Raw genomic sequence first — 16,874 nt, forward strand, 5'->3', positions numbered from 1 at the left:
ATAAGAGCTTGGGGCAGCAGGGACTGGTGTCCCAGACACCCCCTGGGCCATTTGGGGCAGGCAGGTGCCAGCAGGTGCAGGTACCTGGAGCACCCACATCCCAAAGGGATGTAGTGAGGGCATGGGGTGACCCCAAGCTGCCCAGGGAGCAGTTCCAGTGGCTGTTGGGGCCAGAGCTGGGAGGCTTTGCTGAGCACATGCAGCACTCTGGGTGGCAGTGGCGATGAACTGTTTGCATCAGGGTTTCATTAGCCAACACCACTTTGCTTTTTCACAGAATCACAGAATGGGCCAGGTTGGGAGGGAGGACAGTGGGTTATCTGGTCCAATCTCCCTGCTCAGGCAGGGTCATCCCAGAGCACATGGCACAGGATTGTATCCAGATGGTTCTTGAGTATCTCCAGTAGGGGAGACTCCACAACCTCTCTGAGCAATCTGTTCCAGTGCACAGTCACTTGAACAGTAAAGAAGTTCTTCTTCATATTAAGGTAGAACTTCCTGTGCATCAGTTTCTACCCACTCACTGCCTCTTGAGCTATTGCTTGGCACCATCGAAAAGAGCCTGGATCCATCCTCTTGGCACCCTCCCTTCAGATACTTATAGACACTGATGAGATCCCCTCTCAGACATCACTTCCCGAGGCTGAACAGGCCCAGCACCCTCAGGCTTTGTGTTTCCCGCTTTGTGCCTACTACCAACGCCAGACCCCCTTCCCGCCATCCCTGACTTGCCCCTCCTCTGCCTCCCTCGCCTGCCCCGCGGGCGAGACCATGAGGGCGTATAGGTGGGGGGGGGGGGGCGGCCAAGGAGGCGCCTCTCACAGCGCCGAGGCGCAGTCACGGCCCAGCCGGGCGGCGAGCGGCCGGTGCCTCTGCGGCACCGTGAGGGCCCGCCGCGGGAGCGGCGCCGCCGCCGGGCAGCCCCGCGCCTCCCGCCACCCCGCGCGGTTGCAGGAGTTGGTGCGGGCCGGCGGCGGCGGCGCGGAGGAGGAGGGGGGCGGCGGGGGCGCGCAGGTGAGCGCGCGGCCGTGTCTGTTTCCGGCGCGCCGCGTCCCCGCTCCGCCGCGGCCGGGGAGGGAGCACGGGCGGTCCCGCTCCGCGCAGGTAACACGGGCCGGGAGCGGGCTGCGGGGTCGCAGCCGCCTTGCCCGCCGGCCCCGCTGCCGCCCCCGCCGCCGCCCGAGAAGGAAGCAAACCCACCCTCCCGCGGGCCCCCTTCCCCCAGCCTGCGGCTGTGCGCTCCGGAGCCGGCGGGCTGCAGCGCGGGAGGCGGGGCGGGGAGCCGCGGCCCCGATTGGCAGCGCCCCAGCGCTCCCGCCCCTCCCCGGGGCCGGTGCCCCCCGCCCCGGGCGGGGCTGTGCGAGCGGCCCGGGCGGGCGAGGGGCGAGTCTTGGGCCTGCCTTCGGGCGGGCGCTGCTGGGCGCGGGCGGGGGCTGGGACGGGTCCCTGGAGTGTGTCCCTGGAGTGTGTCCCTGGGATGTGCCCAGCGGAGCCCTGCCGGGGTCAGGCGGCCGGAGCCGCTCCCGGTGCGCCGCTGGGGTGTGGGGCAGCGACCCGAAGCCCGTGTCGCAGGAGGCGGCTCTGGAGCGGAATTTCTGCCTCCTTCGCGCCAGGTTCCCATCTGCGGCGCGTGTCTGTAGACGTGCAAGCTGCTGAGATGACAGATAACACACACGCTGTCGGCTTGCCCTTTAAAAGTGATCGTTTAGAGCAAGCCAGCCAGCTTTTCTAAATTTGTTTTTGGTAATTCTTAGCTACCATAAACAACACCTGCTTTTCTTTCTCACGTCTTGAGGGATAGGAGGCACATAAAAATAAAGGGAATCCTTAACAGCCATAGGAGGAAAGCAGTGGAACAGATTGAGGGAAGTGTTGTCAATTTACAATCAATGGAGGTTATAGTTACGGTAACTGTACACCTACATTCCACTTGCAGCAAAAGTATGCAGGATTTGGCAGAATTAAGTGATCTTAAGTTGCTGTTCTGTGATATATTAATTTGTATAAATTATTTTGCACTCAACATTAACAGTGTACTATTACTGTAAGGGATAGAAGAGTCAACCAAAACTATATAAATGTAGGAAGCTTTTAATTTTTTAATTTATTTTTTTCTTATTTGTATGCTCATTTATAAATGTAATTACTCATTATGTCTTCATCATAGTATCACTATGGTGTATGCTTTTGGCAACTCTCAAATAATAAAAAGTGCTGTTTGTAGAGCTCTAGAGATGCTTGGGGAACGACACCATGTATGTTGTGGTATATCTTGAAGGGTATTTCAGATCTGATTGGCTATGAGTTCAGAGATAAGCTTTGTGTCTATTTTATGTTGATTGACACACATTTTCTTTCAGGTGCCTCGTCAATACCTTGCAGAGGCAATGGAGGCAATGATGAAAACCCTGGTGTAGTTAAACAAAAAGAAAAAGTATTCTTAGCTGCGCAATACTCTTTTAGTATCATTCAATGCCTACCATTTCAGAAGATGAAAAGGAAAATGGTTCTGGAAATAATGGAAACACTGAAAACAGAGCTGGGAAAGAATCCCCAGAAGCTTCTCTTCATGATCCTGTGAAGCCATACTGCATGTCAGACAGCTCCACTGCATCGTTGGTATCCAGGGGAGATGGGCATTATCCATGGGGATGTCCTGTGACTCATACAAGAGAGAAATTTTATACCATCTGCTCAGACTATGCTTTTTTAAACAGAGTAACATCTATTTGTAAAAGCCCAAGTGCTTCAGTTAGTGCCTGCCTGTCAGGCAGTGCTGCCTTAAATGTTGGAAATAACACACCTAACTTACTCAGCGTTCAAACTGGTGCTTCAGAGATAATCTACAGTGAAGATGCTGACTTGGAAAGCCTGCCTGGCAGTCTGGGAAAGCTTCCACTGGCATGGGAAATAGACAAATCGGAGTTCAATGGTGTGAACACAAATCTGAAGAACAAAGCAGGTGAGGTGGTGGAGTTTTGATGTGAAAGGAAAAGGCTTCATGTTTACAGCTTGTTTGTGGAGGGGGCTGGCCATGTATCCCTTGAGGAAGTGCTATAGAAGAGCCTCTACTTCATTTCAAGGAACCTGCTCATTGGAAAAGAAGAGGGTGAGATAAGAGGAGTGAAAGTCAGATGTAGCTGCCTGGGGAAGTGGCTCTAAAACAGGCTGGCTTCTACTTAACTGTGTATTTTTTTTATTTTTTTGGGGTGGTTTCTGCTATTTTTTTCCCCACTGTGTTTTTGGAGTGTTTTTTTTTTTTCTTTTAATTTTACTAGGATCTAGTGCATCGTGCCATGATTACTTTTGCCTGTTAAGTACAGGTTTGTCACTTGCAGAAATGTTTCAAGATACTTCAGAGATGTATTTTGAAGATGTGGTTTGTTTATGACAATGGAATCATGACAGTTGCCTAGGAAAACAGTAGGTTTCTGTAACAGAATTTTATTTATTTCAATTTGCTACATGTACACAGTGTTAGGGATCCTTTAAAACTGGCTCCTTTGCTACCTCCTGTGTTCTTTCTCTGCCTAGTCACTGATTGCAACTACAAATCAAACACTTGCATACCCAGTTGGTTTTCTTTGTCCTACAATCCCTCTGTTTATCTAGAGCGTGCTGTGGATTTTTTTTTTCCTTAATGGCTTGGCTAGCTAGTCAAACTGCTGTTTTCTCTACATTAGTATGAAACCTGTTCAGCAAAACTTAAAAACATGTTTGGCAAGTTGCCGTTGCCTTTTCATGTATACATGAAGTGTCCTTAAATAAAAGTAAGAAGTAAATTATAATGTCTTAGAGGATGGTCATAATTTCTAAAATATGTGGTATATTTTATCTGGATGTGATGGCTTCAAAATAGGACAAAAATATTTCTGCTGTACAATGTGGCTCAACTCTCTGTTTTTCCCTGTCTCCGTGGCTTACGAGAAGGAAGAGACCTCTGGTGTATATTATTCTTACTGAATTTGCATATAAGCTTTCATCAGAAGCTGGTTACAAGGCTGGCAGTGAAAAACAAGCATTTGATTATATTACACGTGCATTTAATGTTAGGAGATGGGAAGTCCATGTTGGTGTGAGTCTATTTCTGGGATGGCTGATTTAACGCATTAGAATAATCAGATTGACTTATCTCTCTAAACAGTTGGGCAGGACATCATTAATTCTGTTCATGATCTAAACACCATGTTGTTTACAGAGCTAATGGCAGCTTTACAAACCTGTTGACAATCTTGATTATATATTTGAGCTTTTTCCTTTCACTTAAAGTCCCAGTTGGCACTTACTAACACAACCAGTGTCTCTATTTGAGCTGTATGCTATTAGTAGAAGTATTTAAGAAGAAAGCTATGGAGGGTAAACTAGACATTCATTTGTTTCTGAAATCTGTTTTGTAGGCAACATGAAGAAACAAGGGATGAAGAAAAAGTCTGTGGACAAAAAAAGCAAACAATACAGAGAGTGTCCTCAGCGTTCAGCTCTTGAAGATGTGAAGGAGAGAAAAGTGTTGGACCTTCGGAGATGGTAGTATTTTTGAATTGTGTTTAGAATTATTCCCATACAGTTTATCACTAAACACTGTTGCTAGTTACCTGATTTAAAACTTCTTAATAACGTCTTCATAAATTTTTTAGGAGAAATGGGGATATGCTACGCATACATACAGTGTCTATACAACCTATTATCATATGAATATAGTTCACTAAATTCACTTAGTTTAAAGAATCTGTATGTCTGTGACATAGAAAATGAGGCTTAGCTTAGGGAATCTGCGATCTGGAATGACATTCATTAGTAAATTGGTAGAGATGCAGTTTACTGCAAGTTGACATGTTAGAAGAGACTGTACACTATTAGTGCATTACCGTTTTTTCCTGTGGGATCATTTGTACAGAACTCCCGTGGAGCTGTTGGAAATTTGGCTGACTAATATAAAATAGCGTACTAGCATCTGAGAAAGAAATTGGTTAACATATTTACTCAATTTATTTTTCAAAGAATGCAGTTATTTTGGTTTTTTGTTTGTATTTTTTAATACAGGTGACATAAAAACATCCACTATAACATGACACTTCAGTGACGTGGCACACAGAAAAGTAGTTCAGGTTGGTCCTATAACTAAATCAAGAATGCTTATTAATGTGTTTGGGGTTTTTTTTGTTTAAGGTATTGTGTTAGCCGACCTCAATACAAGACTTCTTGTGGCATTTCATCGTTAGTGTCTTGCTGGAATTTCTTATATAGTACACTGGGAGCTGGAAGGTAAGTCAGACATAGACTGCTTTGCCTCTTGAGTGTCTAAAATATGTTACTAATTACTTTATTTACTTCTTTTCTTTTTTTTCATTTTTAGTTTACCACCCATCACTCAAGAAGAAGCTTTGCATATACTGGGCTTTCAGCCCCCATTTGAGGAGATTAGGTTTGGTCCCTTCACTGGAAATACAACTCTAATGAGGTACGTTTGGTTCTTTTGATGTAGCTAAATTGTTAATTTATGCAAAAATAACATAAAGCTAAGAGATAGAACCTTTAAAAATACACCAGTTCATTTATTTTAAAAAAAGTGGCTAACACAAGTTAGTCCTCTTAAGCTTTAGAATAATGAAGCATACCTGGGTACTCTGACAGCGCCCAAAGGCACTTTTCAGAGAGTGGTTTGCACTGGCCATTTTATATAGTGTGGTGTTGCTACACAGGTCAGGTGAATGTGAAATTCTGTTTGATTTTTCGTTCAGTTTGTTTAGCGGTTGTATAATACTCGTGAGTCCAGTCTCCTGGTTAGGAAATTTTTTCTTTATACTCATTTTCCTGTTTTTGAAAAGGCATGTTAAATGCTTGCTAATATCACTGAAACAGCTTGAAAAGGCAATTGATACACTAGTAGTTTTATGTAAAATATAATTTAAGAATTGAAAATGAGATAGTGCTCCAGCTTTGCTGCAATGGAACTATTCAGGAGGAGGAAGAGGAAAAAAAAAACGAAACAGAAACATGGGGCTGAAGCCACAGAACACTTCAACTTTGAAATTTTTTATCACTTCTGCTCTGCTGTTTCCTGTTATTTATAAGTTAGACCTAAAATCTTTATACGTTTTTTTGTTTGTTTTATATTAAAGGAATTTTAGGATTAAACAGAGCCAAGAAGCATATTATACTTGAGTGTTGAACATCTGACAGGGCTTTGGTGTGAAATTAAAAAAAAATTTATAGTGTTCTTGCTTGCTTCATGAGTTGCATTTGATTTAGTTAATTTTTTTTTTGGCACTATATAGTGTTGAAGGCAATGTATAGTGTTTGACTCAGCAGGTTGGTGCTGGATTTGAAAATATGTCAGCAGTCTGTTCTCCAGCCAGCATACTGGCTAGATCATTGAAAAGTGTCATGAAAATTTCCTCATCTGCCTTAGGAGACTCAGATACAGATACAGGATTTGTATCTCTTCAGGAATATGTCAGGTTATAGTGACCCTTGCAGGCCAAGCTGATAAAATGCTCTGTCTCTTTAAGTCAACAGTCTATACAGACAAAAGTTAAACTTGTAATTCCTTGATTTCCCCTGTGAGTATCCTGTGTACTTCAGGGAAGCTACTCTTTTTTTTTTTTTTTTTTTATTTTTATTTTCTGCCTGGTCGAATAATTTTATAGTACTTGGCAGAATGGGAAACAGGAGGACTGGGAGCCAACCCCATCACCCAACATAGCTGTATGAATGAGGTGTTATCTTTCAGGCATGTGAATTTGAATCTTCTAATATGGAAAAATTGCAGGCCTGTCCTCATTTACTGCTCCTAGGAGGAGTTGCAGTATGGGACCCCTGTAGCACTCAGGCTTTGTGAAGCTTATGTGACAAAAATGATGTGCAGTCTCTCTCTTGAAGGGTTCCTTCTGGTATCTTAGATTTCATTTGTGTAGCTTACAAATCATGGTTGAAGTTTGGCACTTCAGAATTTGGTATCTTTCTAAAGGCTGAGCAACTGAAAATTAAAGGTGTCTGGACTGAATACAATAGGACCAACATTTCACATCCAGATCTTTGGTTATTATAGATCTATGTCAGGTCTGGAAAAGCACAGTGAAGGAAAAGTCTTTGCATATTTATTTCTTTCTCTAGGATATGTTAAGTTTTGTTTGTTTTGGGTACTATCTACTATCTATATACTGGTGTGGTAGGTATTTAGTAGCACACAAAAACCTTTTTTCCTAAACTGTCAAGACATGAAGAGCGGGAGAAAATAAAATTGCATTTAATCACTCTTGAGTTACTACAATCTTTAAGCTTATTGTTTCAGATGGTTTAGGCAAATAAATGATCACTTCCATATCAAGGGATGCTCATATGTTCTGTATAAACCTCATGGGAAGAACAAGACAGCTGGAGAAACTGGTACGTAGCTAATCCTAAAGCATTCATCTTACAGTATATAAACTGAAAAATCCTGCAGTGTGTAGCATGTGACAGGACAAAGTCTGTAAGTAGTACTTCCAGTTTGAGATAAGATATCAAGAAGCTCCAAGTAGCCTGATTTTTCTGTTTTTACTTTTTCTCCTATTTTGCTAAAATTTTCATTTTTAGTTTTATTATGATAATATATATTCTGTGCTATACATTCTGCACTATATATTCTGCTATCACAGAACTGAAATTTTAAAGTATCCAGGAGAACACTGCGTTTCTGGTTCTGTGTTTGGGAAGATTTATTTGTTGTCATACACTGGGAGAACAACACATTTTTGTTTCAGCTTTTTAGAAAACTGTATTGTATAAAAATTCAGAATGTCCAACACAAAAGTATTAGTTCTTAATAAATGTTTTATACTTTTGAAAAACCCAGTTTTTAAGCTAATGAAGTCATGACTTTGGCTAACATCTGTCTCTAAAAGTTAGGTGATTATTCTCAATTAGCTTATGAGGCTGCATTTTTATGTCTACTTTTAAGTGTACTACCTAAAAAAAAAAAATTACTTTCATACCCAGTTTACTAGCCTTTGGTATAGTCTGGGTAATTATCTTCTAATTAAAATATTATTTAAAAGCATAAGACCCCACTGAAAAGTTTTGGGGGAGATTATTAAAGTAGAAATAACTTTTTTTTTGTGGTATCCCATTTGAAAATTCTGTCATGTTTCAATGCCTCTTCTAGTCTTTTCCTGAAACTGAGTGTTGTGGTCACATTACAAAGCAGGGTATGCCCAAATGTGTTTCTAAGACTAGGAATCTCCAAGAAGCTAGGGATACCAAAACATTTAAAAGCTTTCAGTGGTTTCAGTAGTATCATTGATATGTGCCACCAGTGACTTGGGGCAGCAGGACTGCATTGTGTTACAGTGTGTATTTCCAAGGTCGAGAGATACTTTTGGTTCTTTTTTTTTTGTTTTTTCCCGAGAATGATAAATTTTAATACTGTTTTTATCCAAATACTAAGCAACTAAGCATACTTTACATTACACTTTCTTATTACACACTGTGTGGCAGATAGTACTTAATTTCCTCAAAAATAACAAGAAGTTTGAGATCAAAACTGTATTTTGTGCATGCCTGTCAGGTCATGTCCTCTCATTTAAAAAAGCAGTATAAGTACTCTCTGTTATCGAACAGGTCTTTTTTTTTTGCTGAATATGTTGCACAGGGTGTTACACGCCCTGTCGTGTAACCTGATCTTTCTTTGTAGCTGCAGGAGCCCTTGCAAAGCTCACACGTGGACTGAAAGATGAATCAATGGCCTACATCTACCATTGCCAAAACCATTATTTTTGCCCAATTGGATTTGAAGCAACCCCAGTAAAAGCTAGTAAAGCCTATAGGTAAGATACTGTGTTTATGCTTATTTTAGGTGAAGAAACATGCAGAAAATTTACTGCAAGTTGATACCATTTTTCTTCCCTGAGTAACATTTCATTGTATCTCAAAAAGACATTTATGGCTGAGCTAGCAAAACACTACAGTGTAATTTGAAAGGATTGACTTAAAATTAAGCATAACTAAGCAGACTAGGTTGAGAGAATTTAAAACAGAAAACTATGAGTGCTACCCAGAAATTGTTTAAAGACATTTTAGCCAGATATAGAAAGGGTAGTTATTTACTTGAAGGACAAGTGAAGGTAACTAGTCTGAAAAATAAAAACATATGGGCTGAAAAAATGTCAAATGCTTTATTTTAAGGCAAAAGAATAAAACGCCAGCTAATTATGGAGGCAGTCTGTTCCCAGATACTTTGGAGGGGAAAACAGAAGTGTGTGTATGTTGCAATTTTTCTTTATAAACTAGAATCAAAAAGCCTACAGTGATATCAGTCCATCCTGGGGTTGATGTGATAAAATTTACACAAAATTTACACTTGTATATAGCAAGAACAGGGAATGTGTAGATATTGTAGGATGGTGGTTGCATACATTTTTTGCAGGGTTGGCTAATAATGATGATAAACTGCAACTACTGGAGTGTAAGGCATAGAAAAGTAAAGATATCTGAATAATTTGTTACCAGGAATTGGCAGGGGGCGGGGGGAGGGAAGCTAGAAGAGATCTTTGGACTATCACAGTTTGTTTGGCTTTTTTAAGCAATGCTTGGAATGCTGGAGCACTTCTAAAATACCAGGAGAAGCTTAATATGCCAGTTGTTTTAGAATAAAAATACAGTTACAGGTACCTGAATAATTTCAGATTTCTCAGGGCCGTGTTGCTCAGGATAATATAATGCAATAGTTGATAGAGATTTCAATTAAATTTAGTTTTTAAAAGAGGATAATAGCATTGGTACTCATACTGAGTTTAGGGGAAGTCTTGTATTAAACTCACAGATTTTAAGTTTGAAAATATTAATGCTGACACTATTTATATTTTGTAAGACATTTACCTTGCTGCTTTATGTAGTAGAGTACTCCATGTACTCTCCTGTGGAGAGTAGTTTGTTTTACCTCATTCGCGGAATCATATTAAACTGTTTTTCCTCTCTCAGAGTAGTTACAAACACAGTATGTACTGGAGGTTTCTGTTGGACTTTCTCGAGGTTCAACCATTGGTCAGTATTTATTAGAATTATCATAGAGCATAAGAAGACAATTCCTGACACAATTAGCAGATACCAATAGTGGGGAATATTAACCAATTAATAGAATAGATCACTGGTATAAGGTGAGTCTCAGTCTTGCTGTTTGCTTGCTAAGCAGTCTGACTTTAGCTGTTAAGAGGTGTGGTCATGTCAAGGAATGGAGAATGATAGCTCTGCTTTTGGAGTTCAAAATGGTAATTCTTTTGAGGTGATAAAGCATAATCTTATGAATCTAATTTGTTCCCAGTGAGTCTCACCATAAGGTTAATGAAAGCTTTTAGTATATGAACAAAAGACTACAGTTTTTTATTAAGATTGCATTCACTGATGTGCCATGTTTGTGAGAAGTGTGTAGAAAATATGCCCCAAGTAGAAATCCAATACATCAGTCTGCTTAAATTTACCAAAACATTAGTGGCTTACTTACTCAATCAGTTACTAAGAATCTGCACTAGAAAAACAAAGTAAAAAAAAAAAAAGTTTACTAGATGAAAAATGCAGTTTGCCAAGTAATATGATCCAGTGTGTGGAAGCAGAACATGCCTTATAACTAATCTGAATTTACATTGTTTAGTAATAAGTGAGGACACTTTCGGTCCTTTACCCATGGCTGAAACAGATTCTTATTCACTAGTGATGTTATTTTTAAGTCAGTATTACATTTTTTTCCTAACAGGAGTTATCTTCTAAAAATGTAATGGGAAATAATAAGTTCAAAGAGCTTTCATAGCCTTACTTTAGGCTGGAGGTCAGACCAGAAGAGCATCCCCTTTTCTTTGTATTTTCTGATCTTACTGGGAAAAAAAAAAGTGTTTCAGTTCCAGAGCACTCTATAGATTCTGGAGCAGTTCTTGTTTATCTGTTTTAAGCTTTTCTTTAAAAATGAAGCTAAGAAACATTTTCAGTTCCAAAAGCAGTGGGTAGACAGGTTGCTAGGCTGAGCTAAGTAGATAGGCTGCTAGGCTGAGCTTAGAGACAGTTCTTAGGTCACCCACAGACTTCCTGTATGATCTTAGGTTGCTGGATTTGGACTCGGGAGACCTGGGTTCGGTTCCCAGTTCAACCACAGACTTCCAGTGTGACTTTAGGTAAGTCTATTAATCTATCCTGTGTCTTGGTTTCCCATCTGTGCAATGATGGCATACATTAGTTTTTTACAGGGAATTTTTTATAAGTAAACAGATTATTGTAAGCACTAAGGCCATATGCTGTCTAATACCCTAGGCAGAAAAATCTCAGGTTTTGTCACAATTGAAACTGAAGTAGTTTTTCATGAGGTAATTATCTACAGGAAGTCACAGAACTGTCCTGTGTATCTCATGGTGCCTGTCACAAATTTTCCCTGATAAGGTTACTGCAGGCTTTGAGTTTCTTGGAAGTTGATCACAAACTTGAAATTGATCTGTTGAAGGGTTTGGATTTTTAATATGTGGTATTGGATGCTTCGGAGGAAGCATTTGAAGTTACCAGTTGTGTTCTAGAGGTTACCCTACAGCTGTTAGTAACAACTGTCAGTGGAGGTATGGTTTAAAAATGGTGGAAAGGACTCTTTCATGGCTGTTAGACAATCACAAATAGGGAGGAGGATGTTTGTTCCACATTCATGTGGCTTTCCACAGCTCTTATTTCTGTTTTACCTATATATTTATATTTAGATCATATACCAGACTGCCTTTCATCCATGTAACACTATTTTTAATGAATATCTGTCTTCTTCCCAAATAATATGCAGTAGCTTTTACAAGGCTTGCTTCCAGGCCTTGTGAAACGAAAGGTTCCCTGTATGGAATTGCAAACTATATATAGCACAGGAGCTGAGGAAACAATTTTAAACATTAGAAAATCCTAAAAAGAACAGCAGAATGTGAATATATCTTTTTAGTATACACAATAAATCTTAGTAGGATTGTATCTTCTGTTGAACAGAGGTCGTGTCTTGCAGCAAGAAGTAGAATATTGGATCTTAATTGGAGAGCCGAGCAGAAAGCATCCAACAATACACTGCAAAAGGTATGTTACTTGGTAAGAATATAAAACAATGTTTTCTTTCAAAACACTTTGTACTTCTCTACTCAGGGTCAACAAATGACTTTTTAGTTCTTTTGAATGAATATATATATAGATATATCTATCAAACAGAAACAGGTGGTGCTTCAGTGAGAAACTTTGTGTTTTGACGTTAGGGTTGGCTCTGCAGTTTTATATCACCTGTCAAGACACCTGTGGGCTGCTGCAAGCCAAAGCCCATTTCTCTTAAGTGTGACATCTCATGTTAGTCAGGAAGAAAAGACACCTCACCTGTCTGCAATGGTGCCAGTTACAGGCTGTACGGCCCTTGGAGGAGTTTACCCCGCAGCTGAGGACATCCACAGGCTGTGTCTGGGCTGTGCACAGGATATTCTGCTGCTACCAAGGTCTCCTAGCTAAGGTGCAGTTACAGCCTGTACTCTGTTGTGTTATTAGCTTATCTGTGCATTAAAACAGTACATTTATGATGAGGTTTGGCTCCTACAAAGTTGGTGTCTAAACTAGACATACAGACTAGAAGAACTAGAGGGTGCTCTGTAGAAATTTCATCGATTAGTTATATTTGTCAAGATAAATTGATAGTACAGTTTATCAGCTTAACTTATGCTTAGTATTATTTCTGAAATCGGGGAACAGTGCAAAATAGTAGTATTTCTCAAGAAACTAGTTCCATGGCCAAAATACAAGTTTTAGCAAATAGCATCTCTGTTACCCCCACATTAATTATGGAGTGATTTTTCTTGATACATTAGGAGAAGAACAGTGAAAACAAATTATAATGATAATTCTTTACAGAGAGGGTAATCAGGTATTGGAACGGCCTACCCAGAGAGGTGGTGGATTCACAATCCCTGGAGGTTTTTAAAAAGAGATTGGACGTGGCCCTTAGTGCCATGATATAGTAATTGGAGTTGGATCAGGGGTTGGACTTGATGATCTTGGAGGTCTTTTCCAACCCAACCTATTCTATGATTCTATGATTCTACTTCTTTTATTTTTGTTTTTTTTCAGTGATGTGACTATGTTCATAATTGCAAATAATTGTGCATTTTGGACTAATGAGATTAGGTGCAACAAAATTAAAATCACATTATGCATGTGGTTATTGTGCTGAGAAGTGTCGTGTTATAGATCTCCATGACAGAACTTTGTCCTGTGGTATATAAACTACAAATGGCACAAGAAAAGGTTTCTGAATCCATAATAAAAACCTTTGTAATATTAATTTTGATTGTGGAGACATTCTGTCTTTTGCTACACTCCCAATGAGAGCTAGCAGAAGGTTCTGTGCTTAAGGTAGGAAGGCAAAGGTTGGGGTATAAATGCATTTGCTGAACTTGGAGGATGGCGTTAGAGAGAAACAGGTATTGGTAGAAATGAAAAGGTGATGTGTAGGTTTAAAGAGGTCTGGAATATGTAGATATTTGTTTCAGTTGTGCTAGAAGGAATTATGAATCTTTGAAGAGCTGAGTGAGTGGAGAAGGATTCAACCGATAGTTTAGATTTAAATAAAATGGAGGAGTGAGTTACAACAAGAGCTGTCTGGTAAAAGCAGATTTAATGTGTGGAAAAAACCAAGGGTTTAAACAAAATAATACGAAAGAGTAAGAGGGGTTTAAGTAAAGGAAAAGCTAATGTTTCTACTTGCCTAAACCACACTTTGCTTCTTCCTGTCACAAACTGATGAATTGGTAAGCGTAAGGAATGTAACTAATGACTCATGGTGCTCTCACTCATTTTGGAAGGTGTTTTCCAAGAGCAGGAATAATCACTGTGAATGCTTTGATTAAACGTGACGCTTTTATATCTATGTTGATGTCTCTGATATTGAGGCTTTTATATCTTTACACATTCATTTATCTTTAAATCACTGCTAAGACCATTTAAAGCTACAGATCTGTATTTGCATGCACATACGCCTGAGTCTTAATCCTGCTGAGATTTCTTAAATGTCAGTTGAGTAGTAATAATTTTATTCTGTAGGTGGGCAGATATTGTCACTGACTTAAACACTCAAAATCCAGAATATCTAGATATTCGACACCTAGAGAGAGGATTGCAGCATCGAAAAACAAAGAAGGTAAGGTAAACTTACTAAGATGGGAGGAAATTCGTGGTAGATTTTTGCAAACTTACTGCTACTTCAGCAGTGTAAGATGACTTCACTAAAGAAGTTTGTTGTGAAGTGTTGCTGAAGAAAAAAAGTAAAACGTGGGTACTTGCATACCAGCATCTTTTATATTTATTTGTAGGACAAGAACAGCAGTAGTTTGGCATATGCCAGGATGAACCAGGATATGTGTGTATACAATGTATTTGGTCACAATATTTACTTGTGCTGGTTTAAAATGTAGCTGCAGCAAGTATAGTAATACTCTGCAGCCAAATTACAAACCCTTTGGGGGATGACCCTTCTAGCTTCCTCTAAGTAGGAAACAAGGCAAAATCGAGTAGGATCAGGCATAAAAGAATGCATGTCTATCCCTTGTGCAGACTTAGTGTCAATGCATGTGGCTTTCTTTCCTATAGATAGGGCTGTATCTCATGGGTGGAAGATGTATTTGTGATTTGCCAATTGCAAGTCTATGAGAAATAATAGACTGAAGAGATAATTTCAAACGTGAAGATCCTATGGAAGACTGTGTCAGCAAGATCAGAATGGACCAGAACACATAATTTCTGAGAAGGTAGCTAGAAAGTAAAAAAGACTAGCAGAAGATAAGCAACACTGGCCCATGAAAGATAAAATGGATAACTTAAAAAGATGAGAAAGAAGGCAGTAATTGAATCTGGGATACAATTAAAAACTGATTGATGCGAGTTGTTTGTTTGTGTATATAGTTTTGTGTTGGGGGTTTTTTTGTTGGTTTTTGGTTTTGTTTGTTTGTTGTTGGTTTTTTTTCTGGTTTGTACTTGTTGCCTTTTTTTGTGTATTTTTTTTTTTTGAAATGATTGTGTTACTTGCCAAGATGTTGATGTCAAATATCAATGTGTTTTAGAAAAGCACCCATGTGCATTTAACAAAGAGCCTTTTTACTTTGATTAGGTTGGAGGAAATCTTCATTGCATCATTGCCTTTCAGAGACTTAACTGGCAACGGTTTGGTCCTTGGAATTTTCCATTTGGAAATGTTAGACAGAATAAACAATCCCAAACACAAGGACAAGGAATTTCCAAATCTGAGAGTGAAGACAATATCTCTAAGAAACAACATGGACGACTGGGTCGATCTTTCAGTGCTAGTTTTCATCAAGAACCTACATGGAAGAAATCTAATCTTCGAGAGAGGAGGAACAGTGGGTATCAGAGTTATAATGATTATGATGAAAATGATTAAAATTAACTTTAGATGATAGAGTTGATATATCAAAGTTAGTTTTAATCAAAACATATTAGGGATCTATTAGTCCTAGAATACATATGAATAGAAATTATGGTATAAGATACAGCCTCATAATTATTAAATAAATCTGATGATATGGTTGCAGTGGACAAGATCTGATGTGTAAAGCGATAGATAAGCACAGATTATTGTACTTTTGCAATCAAAGGTAAATGTGACAGCAAAATCAATAATTTCTTTTGAAGTAATTGTATTATGTCCTGATTTGTGAAAACAAAAGAACAGATTGAAATTAGCCAATGTAATAAACAGACTTCATTGAAAATACTTAGTGTTCAAAAGCATGAAAAACTGTGGTATGACTTTATAAAAAAGGGTTATTCTGCAAATGGTGTAAGGATAAAAGTAATCATTGCCTTCCTTTTAAACACTTAATTTTATTAAGGCTGCCCATATCCAGTGCAAAGGAAAAAAAAAATCACATGGGTTAGAAAACCTTTTGGATTTACAAAGGGAATGTACATTCTCCATTTAGTTCTCATTAGACTTCTGTCGGTCAGATAATCATATCTTGAGAAGCAGCTCTCACTTTCTTTTCCCTTATCTAGTTGCCTGTTTTAGACTGTGGGGAATTGCCTTTTTGAGGATGGAACTTCTCTGTTGCTTTTGCTCTGTGGGTATAGTGGCTGAATTCTTATCCTGGAGCCTCTTCAGAACACGGACTCACTTAACACGAGCTTGTGAAATTCAGTATTAAAAAGCTGCATTTACCATTAGCCAAATGAGCTAGCTGAACACTATGTTCTGTTGGCAGTTCTTTTTCTTGTTCAGTCTTAAAATCTCTGTTCTTTTTCTGCTGCTCTTTTTATTTTGTATGAAGGGGGTGCAAGTGCTGACAGCCCCGATGATATACCTCTCAGCCAGCAAACAATTCAAGCTTTTTCAGGTGTCCACGTGCAGTCTATTTTTTTCTTTTCTTGTTTTCCCTGATTTGAAATTTATCTAGTTGTTTGCCCAAACACATCTCAACAGTTGCAATGTTCTGTGTACAAATGTTCATACCTGCTCAAGGATTAATTTTTTGACATAAAAAGATTTGTCATGGAATGCAGGGGTTTTGTAGGTTGCTGCTTTTGTTAACCAAAAATGGGAGACTTTTAGACTTTTGTTCACTCAATAAAATTTGTTTTCTATCTTGTTTGCTTTTCATTTGTCATGGGAACGGTGACCGTACATTTAGAAAAGGTCTTCGGCAGAGTAGGTAAGCAATGGATCAGTTGCAAATACTGCTTTAGCAAAGTTATCCTGGAGGTAGGATCTCTTTGCTCATAAAAAGTAGTTGCTCTGTGCAGCCAATGTGACTTAACTTCTGATATTTAATTTCCCAAAGCCTGCAGCCTCACGACTGAACAGAACCCATAGGTTTTGAAAATTTATTTTCCAGATGAGCTGT

The 16,874-nt window shown here is 39.4% G+C and overlaps 1 protein-coding gene across 3 annotated transcripts; it reads left to right on the top strand.

Moving 5' to 3' along the window:
- The first annotated feature begins 1,019 nt into the window (after positions 1 to 1,019).
- On the top strand, positions 1,020 to 16,618 carry BIVM (basic, immunoglobulin-like variable motif containing). Of its 3 annotated transcripts, XR_003542434.2 has the most exons (12): positions 1,020 to 1,104; positions 2,361 to 2,962; positions 4,398 to 4,524; positions 5,167 to 5,262; positions 5,354 to 5,458; positions 7,292 to 7,386; positions 8,672 to 8,804; positions 11,067 to 11,138; positions 11,977 to 12,060; positions 14,062 to 14,158; positions 14,608 to 14,765; positions 15,125 to 15,213. XR_003542434.2 is itself a non-coding variant. In XM_027730748.2 (11 exons), the coding sequence occupies exons 2-11, from the start codon at positions 2,473 to 2,475 to the stop codon at positions 15,413 to 15,415; spliced, it is 1,590 nt and encodes a 529-aa protein (XP_027586549.1). In that variant the 5' UTR covers positions 1,020 to 1,104; positions 2,361 to 2,472; the 3' UTR covers positions 15,416 to 16,618. The 3 variants fall into 3 exon arrangements, 2 of the variants coding, with proteins under 2 accessions (XP_027586549.1, XP_027586550.1); XM_027730748.2 differs by lacking the exon at positions 14,608 to 14,765 and having other exon boundaries at positions 15,125 to 16,618; XM_027730749.2 differs by lacking the exons at positions 11,067 to 11,138; positions 14,608 to 14,765 and having other exon boundaries at positions 15,125 to 16,618.
- The last annotated feature ends 256 nt before the right edge of the window (positions 16,619 to 16,874 follow it).

The sequence above is a fragment of the Pipra filicauda genome, unplaced genomic scaffold (genome assembly GCF_003945595.2).
Source record: "Pipra filicauda isolate LSUMZ 115617 unplaced genomic scaffold, ASM394559v2 scaffold125_size2111803_pilon, whole genome shotgun sequence".
NCBI classification, from domain to species: Eukaryota; Metazoa; Chordata; class Aves; order Passeriformes; family Pipridae; genus Pipra; species Pipra filicauda.